General features: G+C 42.3%; 1 protein-coding gene across 1 annotated transcript; it reads right to left on the reverse strand.

Moving 5' to 3' along the window:
• Nucleotides 1-4675: 4675 nt before the first annotated feature.
• On the reverse strand, nt 4676-24547 carry Gfra3 (GDNF family receptor alpha 3). The gene is made up of 8 exons (XM_026401287.2): nt 24472-24547; nt 17578-17865; nt 10220-10312; nt 8473-8785; nt 5722-5825; nt 5423-5557; nt 4963-5051; nt 4676-4759 (listed from the first exon to the last, which is right to left on the reverse strand). Exons 1-8 carry the CDS (start codon nt 24545-24547, stop codon nt 4676-4678), a joined length of 1182 nt encoding a protein of 393 aa, XP_026257072.1.

Below are 24547 nucleotides of genomic sequence, written 5' to 3' on the forward strand. Positions count from 1 at the left end.
ACACAAACCTCACCACCTCCCACAATCCTCTTGCTCTTGAGGCCGATTGGCTGGGTCCATGGGCGGATCTAAAGAAGTCCCCCAATGAGCAGCTCCGTGGTCTGAATGGGCAGGGAAACAGCCCAATGAGCAGCTCCGTGGAGGAGCCAATCAGCTAGATGTTGCTGGGGCCGCTGTGAGCCAATCATCAGCTGGCAGTCTGAAGGGCAGGGAAACAGCCCAATGAGCAGCTCCGTGGAGGAGCCAATCAGCTAGATGTTGCTGGGGCCGCTGTGAGCCAATCATCAGCTGGCAGTCTGAAGGGCAGGGAAACAGCCCAATGAACATCACCGCAGAGGAGCCAATCAGCTAGATGTTGCTGGGGCCACTGTGAGCCAATCATCAGCCGGCAGCTGGAAGTTTGCTGGCAGGTGGAAGTTTGCTGGGGCCCCTTTGGCTGTGGCCCCAGCCGGCAGCTGGAAGTTTGCTGGCAGCTGGAAGTTTGCTGGGGCCCCTTTGGCTGTGGCTCTCAACAGTCAGACATGATGTTATAATAATTTCTAGCCCTTAAAACAAGAGTTGGAGCCAGAAACAGTGGGCACATGCTTGTAATCACAACTATTTGGTAGGTTGAGGCAGGAAGACAGCAATTTCAAGCCTAGCCTGGGCAACTTAGTGAGAACATCTCAAAAAGTAAAAAGGGTTGAGGATGTAGCTTAGTGGTAGACAACTCCTGGGTTCAATTTCCCAGTACCCACAAAAAAAGAAAACCAAACAAATTAAAAAAAAAAAAAACTAAGTTGACTAAGTTGGCTTTAAATATTTTTTTATTATTATCTAAATTAAATATACATGGTAATCAAAGTAAGTATAAATGTCTATGGCTTATAAGCTTTCTATAAATTTCTATAAATAGGAAGTAAAAAAAAGTTGCCAACCCAAACTATTAAAATTGATTTAAAAAAAAAAAGATTTGATGTTGCCTGTTAGTATTTGGTTGAATTAAATTGCAGATACTGAACTGATTAAAAACAAAGCAAGTTGGGCACTGTGGCACATGCCTGTGATCCCAACAACCCGGGAGGCTGAAGCAGGAGTATCACAAGTTTGAGGAGAGTCTGGGCAACTTAGTAAGACCCTCTCTTAAAATAAAATTTTAAAAAGGTTAAAAAATTTTAAAAGGGGGCTGGGGATGTGACTCAAGCGGTAGCACGCTCGCCTAGCATGCGTGCGGCCCGGGTTCGATCCTCAGCACCACATACAAACGAAGATGTTGTGTCTGCCGAGAACTAAGAAAAAAATAAATAAAAATGTTAAAATTCTCTCTCTCTCTGTCCCCCGCCCCACTCTCTCTTTAAAAAAAAATTTTTTTTAAAGGTTAAAAAGGTTGTGGCTCAGAGGTAGAGCACCTACCTAGCATGTGTAAGGTACTGGGTTCGATCCTCAGCACCACATAAAAATAAAATGAAGATAGTGTGTGCACTTATAACTGAAAAGTAAATATTTTTTAAAAAATTTTTAAAAGGGCTGGGGGTGTAGCTCAGTGGTAGAACTCCCCTGAGTTCAATCCCCTGCACAAGGAAACAAAGCAAAACAAAACCCACAATCCTCTATGACTCCATTGTAGATGAGAAAACAGATTCCTAGAGAGGTGAAACATGTTTCCTGAAGTCAAATAGCTAGGTGTTAAAAAATCAACCAGGATAACTGAAGAGTGCTACTACTTGAATTTAAGGTCTAATTACCAGAGTCTCTGGTTGCTCCTTCATTTAAATGATAGCTAATGAATGGGCAGAGACAGATCTTGTGTTTTCTAAAAATACTCAAGGCCTGGGGCAGGTAAGTAGTTGTGGAAAGATTTGTTGAATGAATGATTGAATGGGTGGATTTGTAGATAGTTATTTAAAAAACAGTTGGCTCCTAGACCATAACTCAGAACTCTCCATTTACCATTACTGCTAGTAGCCCTTCCCACCTTGCTACCCAGAAGCTAGTCTAATGGCATTAACCATCTCAGCCAGTCATGATACCATTAAAAGCTTCAGTCTAGCTACTGTGCCCCCACCCCGGTCTTGGCTCTGGGCCCTGGGCTGGTCTGGTTGTTTACCAGCAATCTGGACCTTCTTCAGAGAAAAGCATAGATGACCTATTAGTCTAATTCAAGCACTTAGCAAGGAATGTCTGTATTGTTCACACCCCCAGCCCCAAGCTAATGGAACCAAGCAAATAGAAAGGCCTTGACTCTCAGAGATCTTCCTGGGAGGGGAGGAAGGAGGAAGAAAAGTGGACCCAGTGCCCCACTGGAGTTTGTAGGGAGACAACTTGGCTGAGCATTTCCTGGGGCTGGGCAGGCTATGGGGATACAAGAATGTACAGGGAGAGGCTTGCCCATTCCACCCATCACTCTGGCAACTCTTATACATATCCCATTCCCAGTTACCTCCCTCACTGCCTTAAAACTTGGCTCGAGAAAAATGCAGAGTAACATGGTTTGTCCTGGAAAAAAAGTCATATTGAAGTGTAATCCCATTGTGAGATATTAAAAGGGTAGAACTTTTGGGAGGTGATTAGGATTAGATAAAGTCATCAAGGTGGAGTCCCCATGATTGAATACTAGTAACTTTATGAGAGAGAGAGAACGTCCCCAAAAGAGAGACACAGACATACATGTGTGCTCCGTGTCTCTCTTGCCTTGTGATATTCTGTGCTACCTTGGGACTCTGCTAGTGAGAAGGCCATCACAAGATGTGGCCCCTCAACCTTGGACCAGAATCATAAGCCATAAGTTTGTTTTTTGATGCTGGGGATTGAACCCACTGAGCCACATTCCATCCTCAGCCCTTTTTATTTTTTGTTTTGAGACAGTGTCTTGCTGAGATGCTGATGATCTAAGTTGTTGAGGTTGGCCTCAAACTTGAAATCATACTCTTTTTTTTTTTAATTATTTTTCAGTTTTAGGTGGACACAATATTTTTTTTTTTTAGAGAGAGAGAGAGAGAGAGAACTTTTTAATATTTATTTATTTTTTTAGTTCTCGGCAGACACAACATCTCTGTTTGTATGTGATGCTGAGGATTGAACCTGGGCCGCACGCATGCCAGGCGAGCGCGCTACCGCTTGAGCCACATCCCCAGCCCCTGGACACAATATCTTTATTTTACATTTATGAGGATCAAACCCAGGGCCTCGCACATTCTAGGGGAGCACTCTACCACTGAGCCACAACCCCAGCCCTGAAATCTTACTGTCTTAGCCTCCTGAGTCACTGGAATTACAAGCATGTGCCACCATGCTCAGCTTCTTTCCTTTTTTTTTTTAAAAAAATATTTTGAAAGCTGAGACTTAGTGAGACCCTGTCTCAAAATAAAAACAAAAATTTAAAAAGGGATGGGAATGTGACTCAGTGTTTAAATCCCCCTGGTAAAAAGTCTTGAGATAGGGTCTTACTACATTGAACTCATAATCCTTCATGCTCAGCCTCCCAAGTAGCTGGGATTACAAACATGTGTCACTGCACCCAGACCCATAGTACTACAAATAAACTCTTCTAACTGCATGGGTGGGTGTTTCCTTACTCCAATAGAATTACAAATTTCCTGAAATCACAGGCCAGTCTCTGCTTTTCTCTGGCCCCCAGTATAATCTGGAGGGCCCCCATCTCAGGTGCTGTGGCAATCACATATAGAATCCCAGAAATGGCTAAAATTGGGATGGATACAGGTCTATAGCCCCCTCTAAGCTATTTTTCATTCCAATTCATGTCAAGAACACAGGGACTGAGGGGCTTGGGATGTGGCTCAAGTGGTAGTGCGCTTGCCTGGCATGTGTGCGGCCTGGGTTCGATCCTCAGCACCACATACAAACAAAGATGTTGTGTCTGCCAAAAGTTAAAAAATAAATAAATAAATATTTAAAAAGAACACAGGGGCTGAGAGCCTTGCCTGAAGTCACATAGCAGTTGTGTCTCTTCACCATCTGGCCTGTATCCTTGTATCTATAATATCCCAAATTATGGAAAAATTCAAAATTTGATAAAATGGGAAAAGAGCATAAGTCTTGGGTCAAAATGTTTAATCATGATCCAAGAGGTCAGGGGGCTTTAGAACAGCAGTAGGAATAAAGCAAAGACCAAAGGCTTCAGCTCCTGATTTCCAAATGTTCTCCAGGATCCCAGGGCAGAGCAGGGCAGGCAGAAGGTTTCCATCCTCCATTCAAAGGATGGAACAAGGGGTCAGGAGTATTGCTCCAGCCTTCTTCACAAGAAAAATGTCTTTCTAGGCTGCCTCAGAACTTTCAGCCCTGCCTACCTGAAGAATGCAATAAGGAATGACTGATTTGTTAGACTCTGGATGATTATGGGTAGATGGGAGAAAGGAAGGAGAGAGCCTAGTAGAGCTGGTCACCACCAGAAGACATGGCTAAATGATAGCCATTAAATCCTAAGGAGGGCAGCCTGAGTCAGAAATGAGGATAAAAGTGGTGGAGGAATGAGGTTAGCTAGTTAGGATCTGGAGGTCATAGCCCGTAGCATCTACTATGGCCTCATCTGGAGCCAACTGCAAGTTCCAGGTAGGGTTGGGGCTGCCATGTTGTACACTGCACCTCCTCTGGATGCTGTTCTTTTTTCACCCTTCATAGGTTGCAATCAGGCTGGGTGTGGTAGTGAGGAAGAAGGCTTCTGGGTAAAATTCAGCTACTAGAGGCTCCAAAGTAGAATCAAGGTAAATGTACAGGAAAAAATAAAGGGCATCCAGGGCTGTGGCCTCAGAGCAGAGTTTTTCTGTGAAAGAAATGGAATAGAGTTCTTTTAGGGAGCTATCTTTACCTCTCTTCACTACCTCAGCCTCAGTTAAGACTGCCCCCTGCCCCTGAGGTGTCCATTAGAGGTCTATAAAATAGTGCCCCCATCCCTTTGTTTGCTTAGTTTGAGTTTTCCCCAGATGGTCAGTAAACGTTTAAGAGGTACAGCAGAGGAGGCCCTACCTTTTGCTCCATCACAGAAAAGGTGGCCTCTTCCCAGTCCTGGGAGAAAAGCTGGCTGTGATAACGCATCTTAGCTGCAATGGCCTCCACTGAGCAGAAGAAAGAAGGAAGATTGGAAAGACATGGTGGAAGCAGATTCCTGGACTCCCAAGGCAGGAAAGGGAATGCCATGGGGACCCTGGGATCTAGGGGAACAGATGGGTAGGAATATCTCCTTCTGCTTGCTTGTTCCTCAAGCTGGAGATGTCTCAGGAGCCCAGACAGGTTGAACAGGCAGTGTTGGGGGTTACTCAGAGAGGGGCAGAAGGAAGAAAGGCTGGGGCTGGGAGTATGGAAATTAAAACAGAATTGGGCTGCTCTGAGGAGATGGATGAAACCAATATGGGCCAGAGTTGACCCCATCCTATCACCTCGGCTTTAGCTAATCCAACCCAGGGGCTGGGAGCAAGAGTATACTCACTGAGGCAGGGGTTGTGGGAGAAGGACCTCTCCAGCCCTTCACACTCCTCCTGCAGGTTGCCACTGCCTCGGCAGGTGCAGCTTAGGGCAACACTAGTGTTGATGTTGCTGATGAAGTTGGGGGTCATGGCAGTTCCTGTGGGACGAAAAGGGGAAGCAGTTGTCAGGGCCCAGGCTAACCCTCCTTTAGCTCCAACCCTCTCCCACCCATCTTAGGACCATACCATCTGGGTCTTCAGAGTATTCTCACCTTTAGGGTGAGCCCATCCTGTGGGTTCTCTACATATGCCCCAGCCTCACCAATCAGCCCCAGGTATGCTCGCAGACATCTGGACTGTTCTGTTGCACAAGTCCCCAGGATGTCCATAGGATGGCAGTGGGTCTGGAAATCTACCAGGCGTGATCTGGAAGAAAGGAAAAAAAAATTTTTTTTTTTGGCAGTTCTGAAGGGGGTACTGTACCACTGGGCTATACCCCTAGTCCTTTTTATTTATTTATCTTAATTTTGAGAAGGGTCTAAAAATCACAATTTTGAAGACTTGTGATCCTCCAGCCTCAGCTTCCAAAGTAGCTGGGATTAGAGACATAAGCTACCATGCCTGGCTCAAGAAGGGAAATTTCAAGAGTCCCCAATGAAGATCTGGCCTGCAGCCTTTATCCTTGCTGCTCTTTAGCCTGGCAAGCTCATTGTCACCCCAATTCCTCCTCTGCTTTCAGTGCTTGGTCCACCCCAACTTATCCTCAGTGAAGCATGCCCCTGTCACTTTTAACCCAGGGCCTTCAGCACATCACTCCGAATTTAGGCTTCATAATCTCTAAGTATGAGATCTTAGACAGCTTCTTTCACCCCAGTTTCCTAGACTGTAAAATAGGATAAAAGCACAACCTGGCAGATTTTCATAGATGAAATAAGAGAATGCACGTATCACATCCAGCATAGTGCCTGGCACATATTGTTTAATAAATGTTAGATATGAGCTGGGTGTGGTGGCATGTGCCCATAATCCCAGTGTCTCAGGAGGCTGAGGCAGGAGGATTACAAATTCAAGGCCAACCTTGGCAATTTAGCAATACCCTGCCTCTAAATAAAAAATAAAAAGGGCTGAGGATGTAGCTCAGTGGCAGAACAGCCCTGGGTTCAATCCCTAGTACTGCCAAATAAATAAATAAATATTAGATGTTATTATTATTACTATCATTTGTGGTTCTGGGGATAGAACCCAGGGACTCGCACATTTTAGGCACTGAAGTATACTAAAATTTTTAAATTTTTTATATTGAGACAGGGTCTTGATATGTTGCGCAGGTTGGTCTGGAACTTTTGATCCTTCTGTCTCAATTTCCCAAGTAGCTGGGACTACAGGTGTGCACCACAGTACCTAGCCGGATATTATTATTAACATTCATTCCACAATACGTAAGGCTAGTTCTGTTTGGGTGATGTAATTGTGGGTGTTTTTCTTTCTATATGTTTTTCTGCAGTTTTCAATACATTTCTGGGTTGGGTCAATGGTTTACTTCTCTGTCACCTTCACTCTACTATGAACTCCTTGAAGATGGAGACAATATCTTAGCCATCTAACCTAGTACCTGTTATATAATAGTATTAGCTACTAGTGTAGTAATAGGCAGTACAGCAGAATAGTTAAAAGCATAGACTCTAAGTCAGACCTGTTTACCCCAAACTTAACAAACCTAACCTACTAGCTGTGTTCCCTGTGTACCTATAAATGGTTATTTAACCATTCTTTGCTATGTTTTTTTTTTCATTTGTAAACTGAGGATGATTAAAACAAGAGCATCTATCTTATAGAGTTCTTATGAGGCTTATATGAGTTAATACATGTTAAGTACTTAAATCAATATCTGGCTCATAGGAAGTACTTAGTAAATGCTAATATTCTGATTATAGAGAGCCCTGACTTTGCAGATAAGGAAAGTAGTAATCAAAGAGGTAAAGCTACTTTCCTTACTGCATCACCTGTCACAAAAAAGTAAGCAATAGATCTAAGTTGTATACCATGGTTGGTATGACATTTATTGTAAAAAAATGTTACTTGAACAGATGATAAGTTCAATTTGTTGTTTTGTACTGAGAAGACACAGGAAATTTCAGATTTTCAGTGCCTAGCATTTGTGAGGCTCTGGGTTCAAACCCCAGCAATGAAATGCAAACCTCCCTACATAAATACATGGAGTTCTTAAAGGACAATAAATGACAAAATTAGCATTACCATTTATTGAGGACTTAACTCTGCCCCAGTAGGCTAAGTACTCTACATAAGTAATATAATCATGACTAGAGGTCTGTATTATTATTCCAGTTTTTTTTTTAAAGAGAGAGAGAGAGAGAGAGAATTTTAATATTTATTTTTTTTTTTTTTAGTTCTCGGCGGACACAACATCTTTGTTGGTATGTGGTGCTGAGGATCGAATCCGGGCCGCACGCATGCCAGGCAAGCGTGCTACCGCTTGAGCCACATCCCCAGCCCCTATTATTCCAGTTTTTGTGGAGAACTAAAAGTGATGGCTTGCCCTTCACATCTGGTTTGAGCATGTCCAGCTTGCTGAGATTCATTTTCCAGGATTTTCTAGTCACCGGGTCTTCATTTCATTTTTCCAGAAAAATAACTGGAAGCAAATGCTTACCAAATTATGGTAGATTATCTTTAGGTGAGGGAATTTTGAGTGGTATTTTTTATATAGGCCTGTGCCACTGTGCCCATAAGTGGTATTTTTTATACATGTTTATGTTTTCTGAAGTTATTACATAAAGGAGGTTTTGTTATGTTTCCCAGGTTGGTCTAGAACTCAGACGCAACGAGTCTTCCCTCTTCAGCTTCTGAGAGCTGGGACTACAGGTGTGACCATCACACCAGGTCAAAAGCTATAATCATTTTAATATGAGTTTCACAAAATATCCAAGGCGAAGCACCTTGTGGGTCCACTGTTCCCTGAGGGCAGTTAGACCCAACCGGTGCAGGAAGGTGGCCAGAAGGAGTGGAACATGTCACACCCATGCCCATCCTGCAGCTCAGACCCTGCACCTACCTGCACAGTGGATCCGTGAAACAGAAGCGCTGCAAATCCAGACAGTTGGGGGCCTCAGTTGGCAGTGCACAGCTGGGAGCAATAGTGTTGCGCCTACGGTCCCCACAGCTGCGGTCAGTGGGCAAGCAGGGACACAGCAGCAGGCCCTGCGCAAGAGGCTCAGAGGCCCTCTCAAAGAAGGAGCGCAGCTGTCCAAGGCAGACTTGGCGCTGGCAGCGGTGTCCTGAACAGGCCTCCCCGTAACCCTTGCGTAGTCGGTCACACTTCTCATTAAGAGTACACAGCATAGCAAATTTGAGGCAGAGATCGGAGTCTGTAGGGAAGAAGGGCACTAAATCACTAGACCACATCCTTTCTGCATCACCTGTAGTTCAGTATCCCTAAGGAACCCCAGCAAACCCAATTTACAAGGAAGAAATGGGGATAGGAGGAAAGGGAGGAATTGAATAAGCCCGGAATAAAGCTACTGCTAATTCAAGGTTTTCTCTCTCCCCACAAACTGTATCTGGTACTGTGAAGCCTTTTCTACTCTGTTCCTTATCTTGACTAGGTAAACATCATCCTCTATCACCATCATCATCATCATCTCTATATATCTAATAACCACTTATCTAGAACCAAGTATCCACAAAGTTCAAATAACCAAAATACTTCCTTCAATGCTGTGCAGTATGATCCGACGGTGAAAATCATAACCTAGAGGTCTTGCAACATTCCATAGCAGTTTTTGAACTGCTGGAAACAAATGCAACTAAATTCTATTTAGGTTTGGTTTGTACCTTTTTATTCAGTTTTACTATTACCTACCCTTCATTCATCTAATGATTCATGCATAAAAGTTCTTTTCCAAGTCTTGGAAAAGTATGGCGATATTTCTTCCTTTTTCCTTTCTTTTTTTCAGGACTCAGTATAGGTTGCTGGGAATCAAATCCAGGGAACCTAGGGCTTCATGCATGCTAAGCATGTACCTTACTGCTAAGCTCCATCACTAGCTTCCTGATGATTTTTCTATAAAAAGAATATTTCAGCCCAGAACAACTAAATCACTTAAACAGGTCATTCACTGATTCCTTGTAACTAAGAGTTTGCCATGTATAAATCTCTAGTTTTCCCTTGAAATTCTAATACATAAAACTAGCTCGCTTCAAAATTCTAATTTTTACAGAATTGACCATACAACAAAGCTTTCTTCTCCTCAAAAAATAGTGCATATATGTGTGTTCTTTTTCAATTAACTCTCGACCTTACACTCCTGAAAAAACATGCATTGTAGTCCTTGCCAGGCTGATGGTTCTCCACCCTAAGTCACCCCTGTGGGGAGACAAAACCTCATTATTTTCTCTGCCCAACACCTCGCCCATCCCATTAGAATGGTTGAAAACAATTTTCTAGTCTTTATGGACAAAAAGGCTACTTTCCTTGCTGTGTCTAAATATTCCATTTCTGTACTTTTCTTTCTGTAACTACTGCCATTCCCACCATCCTCTTTGTAGGGACCAGGGGGACCTAATGGGTTTTCTCTGAATGCCTGCCTAATAATTGTTATTTTTTTTTTTATGACTCCTGTGAAAGCAGACCATGCAATACAACTCAGACTTCTACGCTGACACAGTGTTTATTCAGTCACCTGGCAGGCTAGAAACTTACTCTGTAAGCCCCTAAGTTTGTGCTTCCCCCAGCCACCCTTCCCTTGGCCCAGCTCAGCCCCCCACTTCCCAGTTTCCCATCCTAGGCTTGCCTTCCACACCTGGTTTGAGTATGTCCAGCTTGCTGAGATTCATTTTCCAGGGTTTTCTAGTCACTGGGTCTTCATAGGGGGAGACATCCAGTTCATAATCACCTAAAAACAAGGTAGGGAGCACCAGAATGCTAAGGACCTGGGAGGGGTAGGAGCAGGAGGGGCTCAGGCTGCTGGGTCAGACCTCAAGCTCTGTGCAGCAAAGGAAAAGGCACAACCTATAACTAGCTGCAAGGTATGCAAAGATAAGAAAAATGCAGAGCCATAAAGATATGGGTTGTGCTGGACATGGTGGGGCACGCCTGTAATCCCAGCGGCTTGGGAGGCTGGGACAGGAGAATGGCGAGTTCAAAGCCAGCCTCAGCAATGGTGAGGCACTAAAGCAATTCCATGAGTCCCTGTCTCTAAATAAAATATAAAATAAGGCTGGGGTATGGCTCAGTGGTCGAGTGCTCCTGAGTTCAATTCCAGGTACCAAAAAAAAAAAAAAAAAAAGATATGGATTTGGCCCAACAAATAAACTGATAATAGAAGCCTTTGGGTAGGCAAAAAGAAATTGAGGAGGAGAGAGGTTTAATTGTTACTTGCCGAGATATGAACTCTGAACTATCTGATTCTGGTAAGTAGGAGTTCAGGGACATCAAGATGGTGGACACAGGGTATAAGAAAGATGCCACTTGGGGATGGGGTTGTGGCTCAGTGGTAGAGAGCTTGTCTAGCATGCATGAAGCACTGGGTTTGATCCCCAGCACCACACAAACTAAATAGACAAAATAAAGGTGTTGTGCCCATCTACAACTAAAAAAAATATTAAAAAAAAAAGATGCCACTGGACAAGACAGGGAGATAAGTCATGTTTCTGTTTACAATAAGTCCCATTACTATGACAACTCCTGACACTGAGGACTTATCACCATGACAACTCCTGCCACAGGTTCAGTATTTTAAAAGGACCAATGGCGGTAAAGTAGGCAGTATTCTAATTAGGTTTCTAAAGTAACCAATGCTGTGGGGGGTGATTAGAGAATATTCTAATCAGGTATCATAAGGTAACCAATAGGAGCAAACAGGGTAAGGTCTTCAATTTAGTCTGTATAGGAAAGAGAATGACTTACAGCCCAGCAGCTGATTTCCAGACATTGGGACCTGAGCCTCTCTCTCGGTCAGCCCACTCTTCTCTACCTTAAGGAGTGCTATCTTCACCTGTAATAAATCTGGTATTTTCCTGCTATTTCTGTATCTGTCTTTCTTTCTTTTTTCTTTTTTTGGTACCAGAGACCCAGAGTCACTCAACCACTGAGCCACATCCCCAGCACGTTTTTGTATTTTATTTAGAAGCAGGGTCTCACTGAATTGCTTAGGGCCTTGCTAAATTGCTGAGGCTGGCTTTGAACATGCTATCATCCTGCCTCAGCCTCCAGAGCCAATGGGATTAGAGGCTTGTGCCAGCATGCCCAGCTGCTTCTGTATGTCTTCCTCAATTCTCTGTTTGGGACACCAAGGACCTGGATTCCAACTGGATACTCCAACAACAACAATTTCAGAGTTTCTGGATCCTAGCTGTCAGACATATTGTTTGTTTGGAATCAAGCAAGGGAACTCTGCCTTGTTTTCCCTTGCTATTATAGAAGGGACAATGGGGTACTCTGCTACAGGCCTGAATGCTTGACTATGGAGATGTATAGCATTCTGGAGAAACGGAAGTGAGGCCAGGCACTAACTGAGAAAAAAAAAAAAAAGAGAGAGAGAGACAAAATGATCTCAAAGTATATGCATCTTTCTCAGACACCCACGAGGGACTGCAGACTCCTTAAGGGGACTCACTAAGTCTTATCAAATCAGTGTATTGCCCCTATGCTTGGGAGGGGCTCAATAAATATTGGTTAATAAATCTTGTTGGAAGAGAGAGATGAGAAGGATAAGCTTGCAGGAATGTCATCCAAGAAGCCTTTGTAAATGCATCTTCAGGTGGGCAGGTATATGGATATTATCAGGCAAACAAGAGAGAATGGGCTAGATATATCAGAAGACCTGAGAGCTCCAAAGGGGAAAGAAAACAGAGAAACAAGAGAATCCTGGAAGAAGTCTCTGGGGAAGTTAAAAAAGAGAAGAAATTAGGAGTAGGAAACAGAGAACAAGTGGTGTGGTAAAATTGTTTTATCATTCAATTATTTGTCCCCCACACTGTGGGAGGATTATACCTCCCTATCTGTTGCCATGTGACTTTTCACAGCCCTTGTGGAGCGTACTTCAATGTCAGTCAGGCTTGGCCCCGTGATTTGCTCTGGCGGTGGACTATAAATTGAAGTGATGTAAATCACATCTAAGCAGAGCTTTTTTTTTTTTTGCTATTGGGGTTAAACCCAGGAACCCTTACCCACTGAGCCACATCTCCAGTCCTTTTTCTAATTTATTTTGAGAAAGGGTCTCACTAAGCTGCTTAGGATCTAAGTTGCTGCTTTGATCTTGGAATCCTCCTGCCTCATCCTCCCAAGTAGGCATGTACCACTGTGCCCAGGTTGAGCTGAAGCTTTAAGAACCATCACATTGCCAGGTATGGTAGCACATGCCTATAATCTCAGCAGCTTGAGAAGCTGAGGCATGATTGCAAATTCAAGGCCAGTCTCAGCAATTTCATAAAGGCTTAAGCAACTTAGTGAGGCCCAGTCCAAAATAAAAACTGAAAAGGTGGGGTATGTGGCTCAGTGGTTCAGTCCCCAATACCAAAAAAAAAAAAAAAAAGAACCATTATATCGTTATTACTTTTTCCTCTCTTACTTTAAATGAAGACAATCGATAGAACAGAGACAAATCCAATGCTTGGAAGTCTGCAGCACATAAAATGTGCAAGAAATAAATGTTTATTGTTAAAAAAGAGATGGGGATGGGGTGGGCTGGTTGTAACTAAAGTTTAACCTAGCAAATTCTTATTAGAAATGCAGTCAAGGAGGGGCTGGGGCTGGGGCTCAGCGGTAGAGCGCTCCCCTAGCATGTGTGAGGCCCTAGGGTTGATCCTCAGCACCACATAAGAATGAAATAAAGATAATGTGTCCAACTACAAATAAAAAATAATAAATATTAAAAAAAGAAATGCAATCAAGGAGCAGGGTGTGGCAGCATACACCTATAATCCCAGCAATTTGGGAGGCTAAGGCAGGAGGATTGCAAGTTCTGGGCCAATCTCAGCAATTTAGCGAAATTCAGTCAAAAATAAAAAGTAAAAAAGATTGGAGATGTAGCTTAGTGGTAAAGTGTCCCTGGATTCAATCCCTAGTACCAAAAACAAAAAAGCAACTGGAGGCTGGGTATAGTGACACACACACTTGTAATCCCAACAATTTGGGAGACTGAGTGAAGAGGATTACAAATTTGAGTTTAGCCTCACTAACTCAGAAAGACTGAGTGAGAAACCGCTCAAAATAAAAAATAAGAGCTGGGGTGTAGCTCAGCAGTAAAGTGCCCCTGGGGTTCAATCCCCAGGACCCCCATCACACAAAAGCAATGCAATTAGGGCGTTAGGAGGTGTTGCTCAGTGGTTGAATGCTGCTTAGTACCCTTGAGGCCCTGAGTTTGATTCCCAGTACCACAAAAACAAAACAAAACAAAAACAATTGGGGTAAGGGGAAAAAAATGCAATTTTTACCTAGAGGTAGATTGCTCTAGGAACAAAAATCCCAATATGTAGCAATTCTTTGGGACTGGGCAGTGGATAGAGAAGAAGCTTTCTGGGGGCTGGAAAAATAGTAGTCTTCATTATGCAGTAACAAAGCATTTGGTAAATTATTTCCCCCAATAATTTGGAAGGAAGATGAGTTTATGCTGAACGAAATTTTTTTTTTTTTAAAGAGAGAGTGAGAGAGGGGGGAGAGAGAGAGAGAGAGAGAGAGAGAATTTTTAATATTTATTTTCTAGTTCTCGGCAGACACAACATCTTTGTTGGTATGTGGTGCTGAGGATCGAACCCGGGCCGCACGCATGCGAGGCGAGCGCGCTACCGCTTGAGCCACATCCCCAGCCCACGAACTTATGTTTTAAGGGGAAGAAGCTGAGAAGCAGAAGGTTACTTGTATGTCTTGATTGTTACTGGCTGCATTTGGCAAGGTATGAAGAGAAAAACAGAAGCTCAGAAAAGAATTGGCCAGTTTAGCAGATAGGCATGGTGGTGCCTGTCTGCAGTCCCAGCTACTAGAGAGGCTGAGGCAGGAGGATTCCTTGAGTCCAGGAGTTCAAGACCAGCCTGGTTGTAGTGAAAAAGTGTCTTGACAAAATAAAAAATAAAAGAATTGGCTGGTTTGCAAGTAGGGAGGATATGGACAAAAGAATCCAGAAATTCCAAGACTTGAAGGATTAAGAGATGCAGCAACTATATCTCATATTCAAATGGTAAAAGATAAAATTAAAAATGCTTTGAGTGATAAAGTTGATAACAATCAGGCTTGGGGGAAAGACCAAATTAAGTATGTGGCTATCCTGGAGTTTATGAAGATTTCTCAATTGATTAAGATGGTACCAAATAGATCTGCCAGTTGGACAAATGTACTCAGGGAAAGAAAACTAAAGTAGTGACTCTCCTATAGAGGTCTGATAGGGACAGGGAACTTCTAATTAGGTTTAGAAAGAGGTGCATGTCTTGTGGGAAAGGCTACTGGCACATGAGATGAAGGAATCAAAGATATAAAAAGCAATTACTTTTTGAGAGACTTGTACTTCTAACAGCTAACAGCCTGGATTAAAAGAGACTCTAACTATTTGAGACTTAAAATGCCCCAACATTCCTCAGACAGGAAATAGGATAAGAATGCTTCTCCAGTCCCAGAGGTTGTAGTCTCCAATGCCCTTTTCAAATGTGGTAAAGAGAATAATGGAAAAGCCAGGATCTCCCAGAGGGTTGAGCCAAGAACCTTGAAGAACAATGGATAGGGCAGCTACTCCCACAGAGGAAAAAAAAAAAAGGGTGTTGGGGGGTCTTCTTATAGAATAAGCCTGGGTTGGGAATGTGGTCAGTGGATGATTACTTGCCTGGCATGTGTGAGACCCTGGGTTTGATTCCCAGAGAAGAGGATCCTTGCAAAATCTGCCTAGCAAAATTTTAGAATTCTTCGAATCAATGTCTGCCGTGTGCCTCCCATTCCTTCTCATTCTGAAAGTGTTTGTTGTAGTTATCCTGAGCCTGTTCTATTATTGTACACTGAGTATGTATGGGAGGCAAATGACCTTTTTAGCTCATAAAGATAAACTAGGGGGTCTGGAGTTGTGGCTCAGTGGTAGAGTGCTCGCCTAGCATGCATGAGGCACTGGGTTCAATCCTCAGCACCACATAAAAATGAAATAAAGATATTGTGTCCACCTCCAACTAAAAAATAAATATTAAAAAAATATAAACTAGGGTTAGGCATGGTGGCACATGCCTGTAATCCCAACAACTCTAGAGGCTGAGGCAGAAGGATCATAAGTTTGAAGCCAGTCTCAGCAACTTAGGGAGATCCTATCTCAAACTACAACCAAATAAACAGAAACCAATATAGAAACTATCATAAGATCCTAAGATCCTAGACTTGGAGCTTGATGTCATGTTCTGATAGAATTTTTAGGACATCTTCCTTGGAAAATTAGGTGGATATATATTACTTGTGGAAGGAGGGGAAATTAATATTTTTATCAAGCTGTAAACTGTGGTAAATTGTATTATTGTTTCCAATTATTCTTTGCCTTCCCTATAAGATTAAATGTCTTCACTTATTGTCATGTGATTTATTTATTACTTTTTAATTTTTTTGCTACTGGGAATTGAACCCCAGGAATGCTTTACCATTGAGCTATATCTCCAGGCCTTTTTGAGACAGGGTCTCACTAAGTTGCTAAGACTGGTTCAAACTTGCAATCTTCCTGCCTTGGTCTCCTGAGTTGCTGGGATTATAGGTATGTGCCACCAGGTCCAGTTTTGCCATGTTATTTTTGATGTCTCCCTATGGGAGGAGTATACTTCCATAATCTAGTGATGTGAGGCTTGTTCAGATTATTTTCTCTTTGGAATTTGTAACATTTGAACAGGGTTCTGTTGTTGTTGTTTTGGTACTGGGGACTGAACACAGAGTGCTCTACCATTGGGCTACAATCCCAGCCCTTTTTATATTTGAGACAGGTGATCACTAAGTTGCAAAGCTCAAACTTGTGATCCTCATGCCTTAGCCTCCTAAGTAGCTGGTATCATAGGTGTGTGCCACCATGCCTGGCTTGAACAGAGGCTTTTAAAAGCATTGTATGGTTTACCAATGCTCATTTCCTTCACCATGAGAAGGGAACATCCCACAAAAGGCTGTGCCTTTAGCCTGGATCCCAGAATGACAAAGACACATGAAAACAGTCAGCTCAGAACATGAGCAAGAACTAAATCTTTGTTTTGCAAGATAGTCCAATAAAAGCTGATTAATATAGAAAATGGCCTATAGAAGGAGTCAAAGGTAGTGCTTCTCTTTGGCTTTTTTTGTGACTTTTATCATCCATCTCCAGTTCTGTTAATCATATCATTTCTGCTAAAGGCTGACCTGAGATGATACCATTCAGTCTCTGAACTTGTGGATTATATGATATTTGGAGTTAAAACTGCTTTTCTCTACTCCTCTCTGTATCTTTCTGGTCTAGGAACTCCCCAGATTGAGCCTGTGCCTGGTTTAGAACTCCGTCAAGAGGAAACCACAGGTTAAAAAAAAGGGGGAAAAAGTGAGGGCAGTGTTTTGAGGGCCCAAAGGGACACTGCCAATTTTTCCCTCCATCTCTTACTGGTGCCAAATGCAGAGGTTCATTGTCATCCCCATCAGAATCTACCATGTGGCCCATATCCTGAAGAACTGAAAAACAACTCCCAAAGTGGGGCACACCTGTAATCCCAGGAAGCTGAGGCAGGTCCTGCCTCAGCCTGGGCAATTTAGTAAGACTGTTTCAAAGTAAAAAGGGCTGGGGATATCGCTCAGTAGTAGAGTGCCTCTGGGCTCAATACCCAGTAGTAAACAAAACAGATGGCTGGGGATATAGCTCAGCTGGTAGAATGTTTGCCTTGCATGCACAAGGTCCTAGGTTCAATCCTTAGCACCACATTAAAAAAAAAAAAAAAAAAAAAGCAATGCTCAGGCTTAGGTATATACATCAAATATATATATATATTATTTTTTAGTTGTAACCATTTATTTATCTTTATTTATTTATGCTGTTGAGGATCGAACCCAGGGCCTTGCACGTTCTAGGTGAGCACTCTACTGCTGAGCCACAACCCCAACCCCACATCAATATTAAAAAAAAAAGAAGAAGAAGAAAAGAAATTCCAAGAGCCATCCTCCTCAGCTTAGTCCACTCTAGGATGGAGGTCTCACCAATGCTGCGGGCAGGATGAATGGTCCAATAGATGTCCAGGCAGGTAGCTTGATTCTTCATGCGTCGGTGGCATGTACAGCCCATCAGAGAGCTGTTCCTGAGTTTCTCTGCTGCCTCTAGGCAGTCTGCAGGGAAAGAAGACCCCTCTAAGGGTAATGGGGTGCTTAGACTAGAGGTGCAAGAACCCAGGTGGTGGTAGGCAGCCTTGCAAGTGGGATCAGCCTGGCACTTCCTCCTGGCCTGGATACAACTGTTCCTGAACCGGCTCTCTGTGGGAAGGGAGTCTCCTGTGGAGAGATCAGGTGAGGGTCACATATGATCAGAGTAGCTGTCTGGGAGTATTAAGCCAGTTGTGAGGTAGGATTGGGGAGATTCCTGATGAAACCTTGAGAAAATCTTAGGGTAGCACAAATTGCCTTTAGGAATGATGTGGAGAGAAAGAAGTCCCACAGAACCTCCTTTACATCCTAAATTCAATTAAAAAAAGTCCCATTAACTCCCCAACATATGTGGAATCTGTCTACTTTTTTATTTAGGTTTGGTTTGCCCCTGCCTGTTCTGTTCAGTTTTGCTATCGCCTGCCCATCATTCATCTACTGATTCATGCATAAAAGCTCCCCATACTCTTGAGTCTTGGAAAAGTATGGTGATATTTCTTTTTTACTTTTTTTCATGTCTGTCTCTTTAGCCAGACCTCCTTACTGGTCTCACTGATTTCATCTTCCAAACTCATTCCTTCACACAATGTTAATATCTTCATTTTTTATATTTATTTTTTAGTTATAGGTGGACACAATGTCTTTATTTTACCTTATGTGGTGCTGAGGATCGAACCCAGTGCCTCACACATGCTAGGCACTCACTCTACCTCTGAGCCACAACCCCAGCCCCTTAATATCTTTTTTAATAAAAAATTTTAATTGGAAAGCTTTTTATTGAGATAAAATTCACACAAAATTATGTTTCTTAAAGTACACAACTAAGTGGCATTTAGAATATTCACAATGTTGTTGAACTATCACTTGTAATTCCAAAACATTTTCATTCATCCCAAAAGGAAACACATACCCATTAAATAAGCACTCGTTATTCACTCTTTTCTTCAGCAGCCTCTGGGAACCAGTAGTTTCCTTTCTGTCTCTATGGATTTACCTATCCTATATATTTCTTTTTTCAAAAATATTTTTTAGCTGTAAATGGATCTTTTATTTATTTTATTTATTTATATATGGTGCTGAGGATTGATCCCAGGGCCTCACACATGCTAGGCAAGTGCTCCACCACTGAGCCACAACTCCAGCCCTATCCTATATATTTCATTGAAAGAATATTACTCAATTTTGCTTGATCTTTTATCTTTTATTTTTTTGTGGGGGGGGTGGTATCAGGGATTGAACTCAGGGGCACTCAACCACTGAGCCACATCCCCAGCCCTTTTCTGTATTTTATCTAGAGAGAGTCTTACTGAGTTATTTAGCACCTTGCTTTTGCTGAGGCTGGCTTTGAACTCATGATCCTCCTGCCTCATCCTCCAATTACAGGTGTGAGCCACTGTGTCTGGCTTTATCTTTATTTTTGGTACTGGGTATTGAACCCAGGGTGCTTTACCACTGAGCTGTATCCCCAGCCCTTTTGAGACAGAGTCTTACTAAATTGCTAAAAGTTGGTCTCAAAATTATGATCCTTCCTCCTCAGCCTTCCAAATGCTGGGGTTATAGGTGTGCACATCAGTGCCTGGCTAACATAATTGGTCTTTAATATCTGGCTTTTCTCACCTAGCATATTAGTTTTTTTTTTTTTTTTGGAGGGGGGGTCCAGGGATTGAATTTAGAGGCATTCACTGGACCACTAAGTCACATCCTTAACTCTATTTTGTATTTTATTTAGAGACAGGGTCTCACTGAGTTGTTTAGGGCCTGACTAAATTGCTGAGGTGGCTTTGAACTCATGATCTTCCTGTCTCAGCCTCCCAAGCCACTGGGGTAACAGCGCGCACCACGGGTTTAGCATATTGTTTCTGAGGTCCATCCATAGTTTGTGTCAATGCTTCATTCATTTTTATAGATGACTATTTCATTGCATGGGTATGCCACATTTTTTTTGTCCATTCATTAATTGATGGGCATTTGTTTCCATCCTTTGTTTATTGTGACTGCTTCTTTGGTTATATGTAACTGGTATCATTCATATACAAGCATTTGTTTGAACACCTGTTTTCAATTTGTTTGGATATCTACCTAGGAGTAGAGCTGCTGGGTCATACAGTAATTTTCTGTTTAACTTTCTGGGGATCTGCCAGTAGTCATAAACATTTTACATTCCCACTAGCAATATATGAAGAGCCTAGCTTCTATACTTACTTGACAACTCTCATTATTTTCCACTTTTTAAAATTATGGCCATCCTTGTGAGTATGAAGTGTTATCTCACTGTGTTTTTTTATTTGCATTTCCCTAATAACTAAGGATATTGAGCATATTTTTATGTTCTTATTATCCATTTGTACATTTTGTTTAGTAATATGCTTTCTTTTCTTCATCACTGGGATTGAACTCAGGAGTGTTCTATCTTTGAGCTATATCCCCAAATATTTTTAATTGTAGTTTAAGACAGGGTCTAAGTTAGCCATTTTGGCCTCAAACTTGTGATCCTTCTGCCTTAGCCTTCTAAGTAGCTGGGATTATAGATATGTGCCATTGTGCTAGGCATTGGATTCTTTTGTTTGTAAAATTCACCTGTATTGGCAAGGATAGTAGTAAATAGCCTAATTTCATTGTTGCATAGCATGCCATTATATAAGCATAATTCTAGTTGGGTTTTTTTTTTTTTTGGGGGGGAGGGGGACTAGGGATTGAACCCAGGGGCACTGCACTTTAGCACTGAGCTACATCCACAGTTCTTTTTTTATTTTGAGACAGGGTCTCCTTAAATTGCTTAGGATGGTCTTGAACTTGTGATCCTCTTGCCTCAGCCTCCTGAGTTGCTGGGATTACAGGTATGGGCCACCATGCCTGGCTATATACTCTGATTTATAAGACCTTTATAAGACTTAATCCCTTTTTATTTTAAGACAGGTTCTCACTAGGTTGCATACAGTCTTGCTAATTCTTGAGGCTGGCTTCATACCTGTGATCCTCCTGTCTCAGCCTCCTGAGCCACCAGGATTACAGATATGTACCACCATCACCTGACTAATCAGTTTCTTTATATTTTTTGTTTTTTGTTTTTCAGTTTCTTGACATTTATTTCACTTGCCTCATTCTAGTCTCAGCCTGGCCTGGGACAATTCACTTTCTGGACTTTAGTTTCTTTAATAGTAAAATGTGGAACTGAGGCTGGGGATGTGGCTCAGTGGTAGAGTGCTTGCCTAGCATGCATGAAGCCCTGGGTTTGTTTCCCAGAAAATAAAAGTGAGAGAGATACTGGATTCTATCCTTTAATGGAAGGGATGAAAAAGAAATGATAGCTTTCTTTTAGGGATATATCAGAATTTCTAAAGGGACTACATAGTTTAAAAAAGCATATTTAAGCCTAATACAGTGGTATGTGCCTATAGTCCTAGCCACACAGGACTGAGGACAGGAGGATCATTTCAAGTGGGAGGGAGGGGAAAGAAAAAGAAAAAAAAAGGAGAGGCAAGAAGGGAGGGAGGAAGAATATAAAAAGCATATTTGGTAATTTTATATGTGCAAGATGAAAAAAAGTTTCAAATTTCAAAAAAATATTAGCCAGGGCTGGGGATGTGGCTCAGCGGTAACACGCTCGCCTGGCATGTGTGGGGTGCTGGGTTCGATCCTCAGCACCACATAAAATAAAAAATAAAGATGTTGTGTCCACCGAAAAATTTCTCTCTCTCTCTCTCTCTCTCTCTCTCTCTCTCTCTCTCTCTCTCTCTCTCTCTCCCCCCCTTCTCTTCTCTCTCTCTTAAAAAAAAAATATTAGCCAGCCATGGTAGAACAGAGATCCCAGAGATTTGGAAGGCTTGCAAGCTCAAGGTAACTTGGCAATTTAGTGTTGAGCCCATCTCAAAATAAAAAAATTAAAAGGGCCATGTACTGTGGTTCATGCCGCTAATCCCAGTGGCTCAGGAGGCTGAGGCAGAAGAATTGCAAGTCCAAAGTCAGCCTCAGTAACTTAGTAAGGCCCTAAGAAACTTAGTGAGACCCTGTCTCAAAAGAAAAGGGCTGGGATGTGGCTCAGCCCCGGTACCATAAAGTAAAATTAAAAGGGCTAGAAGTTGAAATTTAAGTATAAGATTTTAAAACCTTAACCAAAAAGGGGACATGAATTTAAATAGGTTGAGAAATTCTAAAACTTTAAGATGCTACTCCAGGGCTGGTGTTGTGGCTCAGAATTAGAGCGCTCACCTCGCACGTGAGCACTCTAATTCTGTGGGGCCCTGGGTTCAATCCTTAGCACCACATAAAAATAAACAAAATAGAGGTATTGTGTCCAACTACAACATATATATATATATATATATATATATATATATATATATATTTAAAAGAAAAAAGATGCTACTCCAGGTATGTACTCAGTAAAAGGTCACTGAAAGAAATAGGTTCAAGTCATTGTTGTTACTGGAATAAGTAAATACTTATCTGAACTTAAATATTGAATCACAACCATTTAAAAAAAAACTTTTTTCTTTTTGGGGGGGTACTGGGGATTGACCCCAGGGGAAATTGCTGAGACTGGCTTTGAACCTGCAATCTCTCTGCCTTAGCCTCCTGAGCTGCTGAAATTACAGGCATGTACCACCGCACTCAGCCCCCCAAATATTTTTTTAAATTTTTTTGTATTTGTGGATAGACAGAATGTCTTTATTTTGTTTATTTTTATGTGGTGCTAAGGATCAAATCTAGTGCCTCACACATGCAAGGTAAGTGCTCTGCCACTGAGCTATAGCCCCAACCCCCTCCCCCAGCTATTTTTAAATTTGAGACAGGGTTTTGGTCTTCTTAAAGTTGTGACTAGTGGTCAACATTTAAAAACCAGAAGATTTCACATAAAACTATGGACTCCCAATTTCTCTTCAAATATAAAACACTGTGGGCCTACATGCCCACAATATAACAAATGGAGTTGTGTGATGAATGCCTCCTTTCAGCAAGTCATGTGCTATTCAATTTGTCACAGTCCCTACATTCTCTACCATACCTTCACTACCTCCTCCTTTATACTACCACTGCTATGTCTATTTCTCACTTAGTTAGCAGCTTGACCTCCTGAGTTCTTCTTGGTTCATTAGAGAATGAGTAGTAGCAAATGAAGAAGATCAGTCTATGCACAAGATCCTCATTTGTTTTTCTCCATAGAAAAGAAGAGAGGCCCATAGCTTGGGCACCCATTTTATGGATGAATAAACAAGAAAACTACGATGCATTAAGAGATATAGCAAGCTAAGAGCAGATTGAGGTTATAACCAAGAAGTCCTATCTCCAACCTATTTTAGAATGATTTTCAGTACATGATGCTACTTTCCTGGGTGTTAGTTGTCTCCTTTATGCTTGGCTCTATTGGGGCCCAAGCAGTGGTATTTTTTACCTAATTGTTAAAACCAGCAATTGGTCTGGGCAGCACTTGACCCTACATAGCAGCTCCTGGATGATTGTGATAAGGATTTTCAACAAAGCCACTTAATCAGAAATCACTGCTATCAAATACTATAAAATATGGATCTGCCAGCTATACTGTTTCCCTGAATTAGTTAATGAGGAAGGCATTTATTTAATGTTTATCCCTGATCCTGACACAAAGCCATACATTAGGGTTAGTGAAATTTCCTAGGCAGTTAATTCAAATTAGTGATGTCTTGCTCCCCAGATTCACTGATTGAACCAGTCTTGACAAACCAGTCTTTTCCCTCCTTCCTTCCTTAACTCACAGCCAAGATTGTATTTCTATAGTCCACAATGTGAAAGGTGATGGGAAATGAGTGTGGCCTCTGCCTTGGGATTCTCTTCACTCAGGTTCTGGTAGGAGCCCCAGAATGACAGTCCATGTACCTAATCCCATTTCCCAAGCCATAGGGCATTTTTCTAGGCATGCTGGAGCCTAGACTGCTCTTCTTCAGGGGAATGGCATGGTGCTAAAGCCAGGCTGTGGCTTGTAGGAAAAGATCATCTGGCTCAACAAGGCGTCTTCTGCACCAATTTAAAAAGTAAACATTTAACCTGGCTTGATGGACCAAGCCTATAATCCCAGAGACTCTGGAGGCTGAGACAGGAGGACTTCAAGTTTGAAGCCAGTCTCAGGAACTTAGCAAGGCTCTAAGCAACTTGCCAAACCTTATCTCAAATTTTTTAAAAATTAAAAAGGGGACGGTGCTTGGGGTGTGACCTAGTGGGTAAATCCTCTAGGTTCAATCTCTGGTTTAAAAAAAAAACAATAATAATAATTATTAAGTATATGGTATGGTGGAGTTGGGTAGTTTTCAAATTCTCAACACACAACCAAATGATGATGTTAGCAAGTTCTGGCCAGCTTACAACATCAAAGGGCGTGAAGAGAAGTTGAAGGCCGCTTAGAGGAAATGGCAGTCCAGCCCATGATCAGATTCTTCTTGCTTCCTAGCGATGCTGTCTTATAGTAGACTAGCTGCAGGTTATTTTGTAATTGTGTAGATGCGTCACAAAAGAGAGAAGGGGGAGAACAAGGAGCAAGGAGATACTTGCTTATCCAGGTCAATGCTGGCACTCAATCTATATGAGTTCAGACACCGTATTAGGCATGGTATTCAGGGCCCTCTGGTCTTCCTCCTCCAGTTTCCCAGACTCCAGAACTGACACAGACACGGGACCTGGAGGCAGCTGCACCCACTGAGTCCCGCCTACATGCTCACCTCCACCTGCCCCTCCCTGCAGCACCTACCCACAGACTACACTCACCAGCTCCAAGGGGCAGCAACAGCAGCAGCAGCAGCAAGACCACCGGCGACAGCCGCCGGCTGGCGGAGCGCACCAT

The sequence above is a fragment of the Urocitellus parryii genome, chromosome 1 (genome assembly GCF_045843805.1).
Source record: "Urocitellus parryii isolate mUroPar1 chromosome 1, mUroPar1.hap1, whole genome shotgun sequence".
NCBI classification, from domain to species: Eukaryota; Metazoa; Chordata; class Mammalia; order Rodentia; family Sciuridae; genus Urocitellus; species Urocitellus parryii.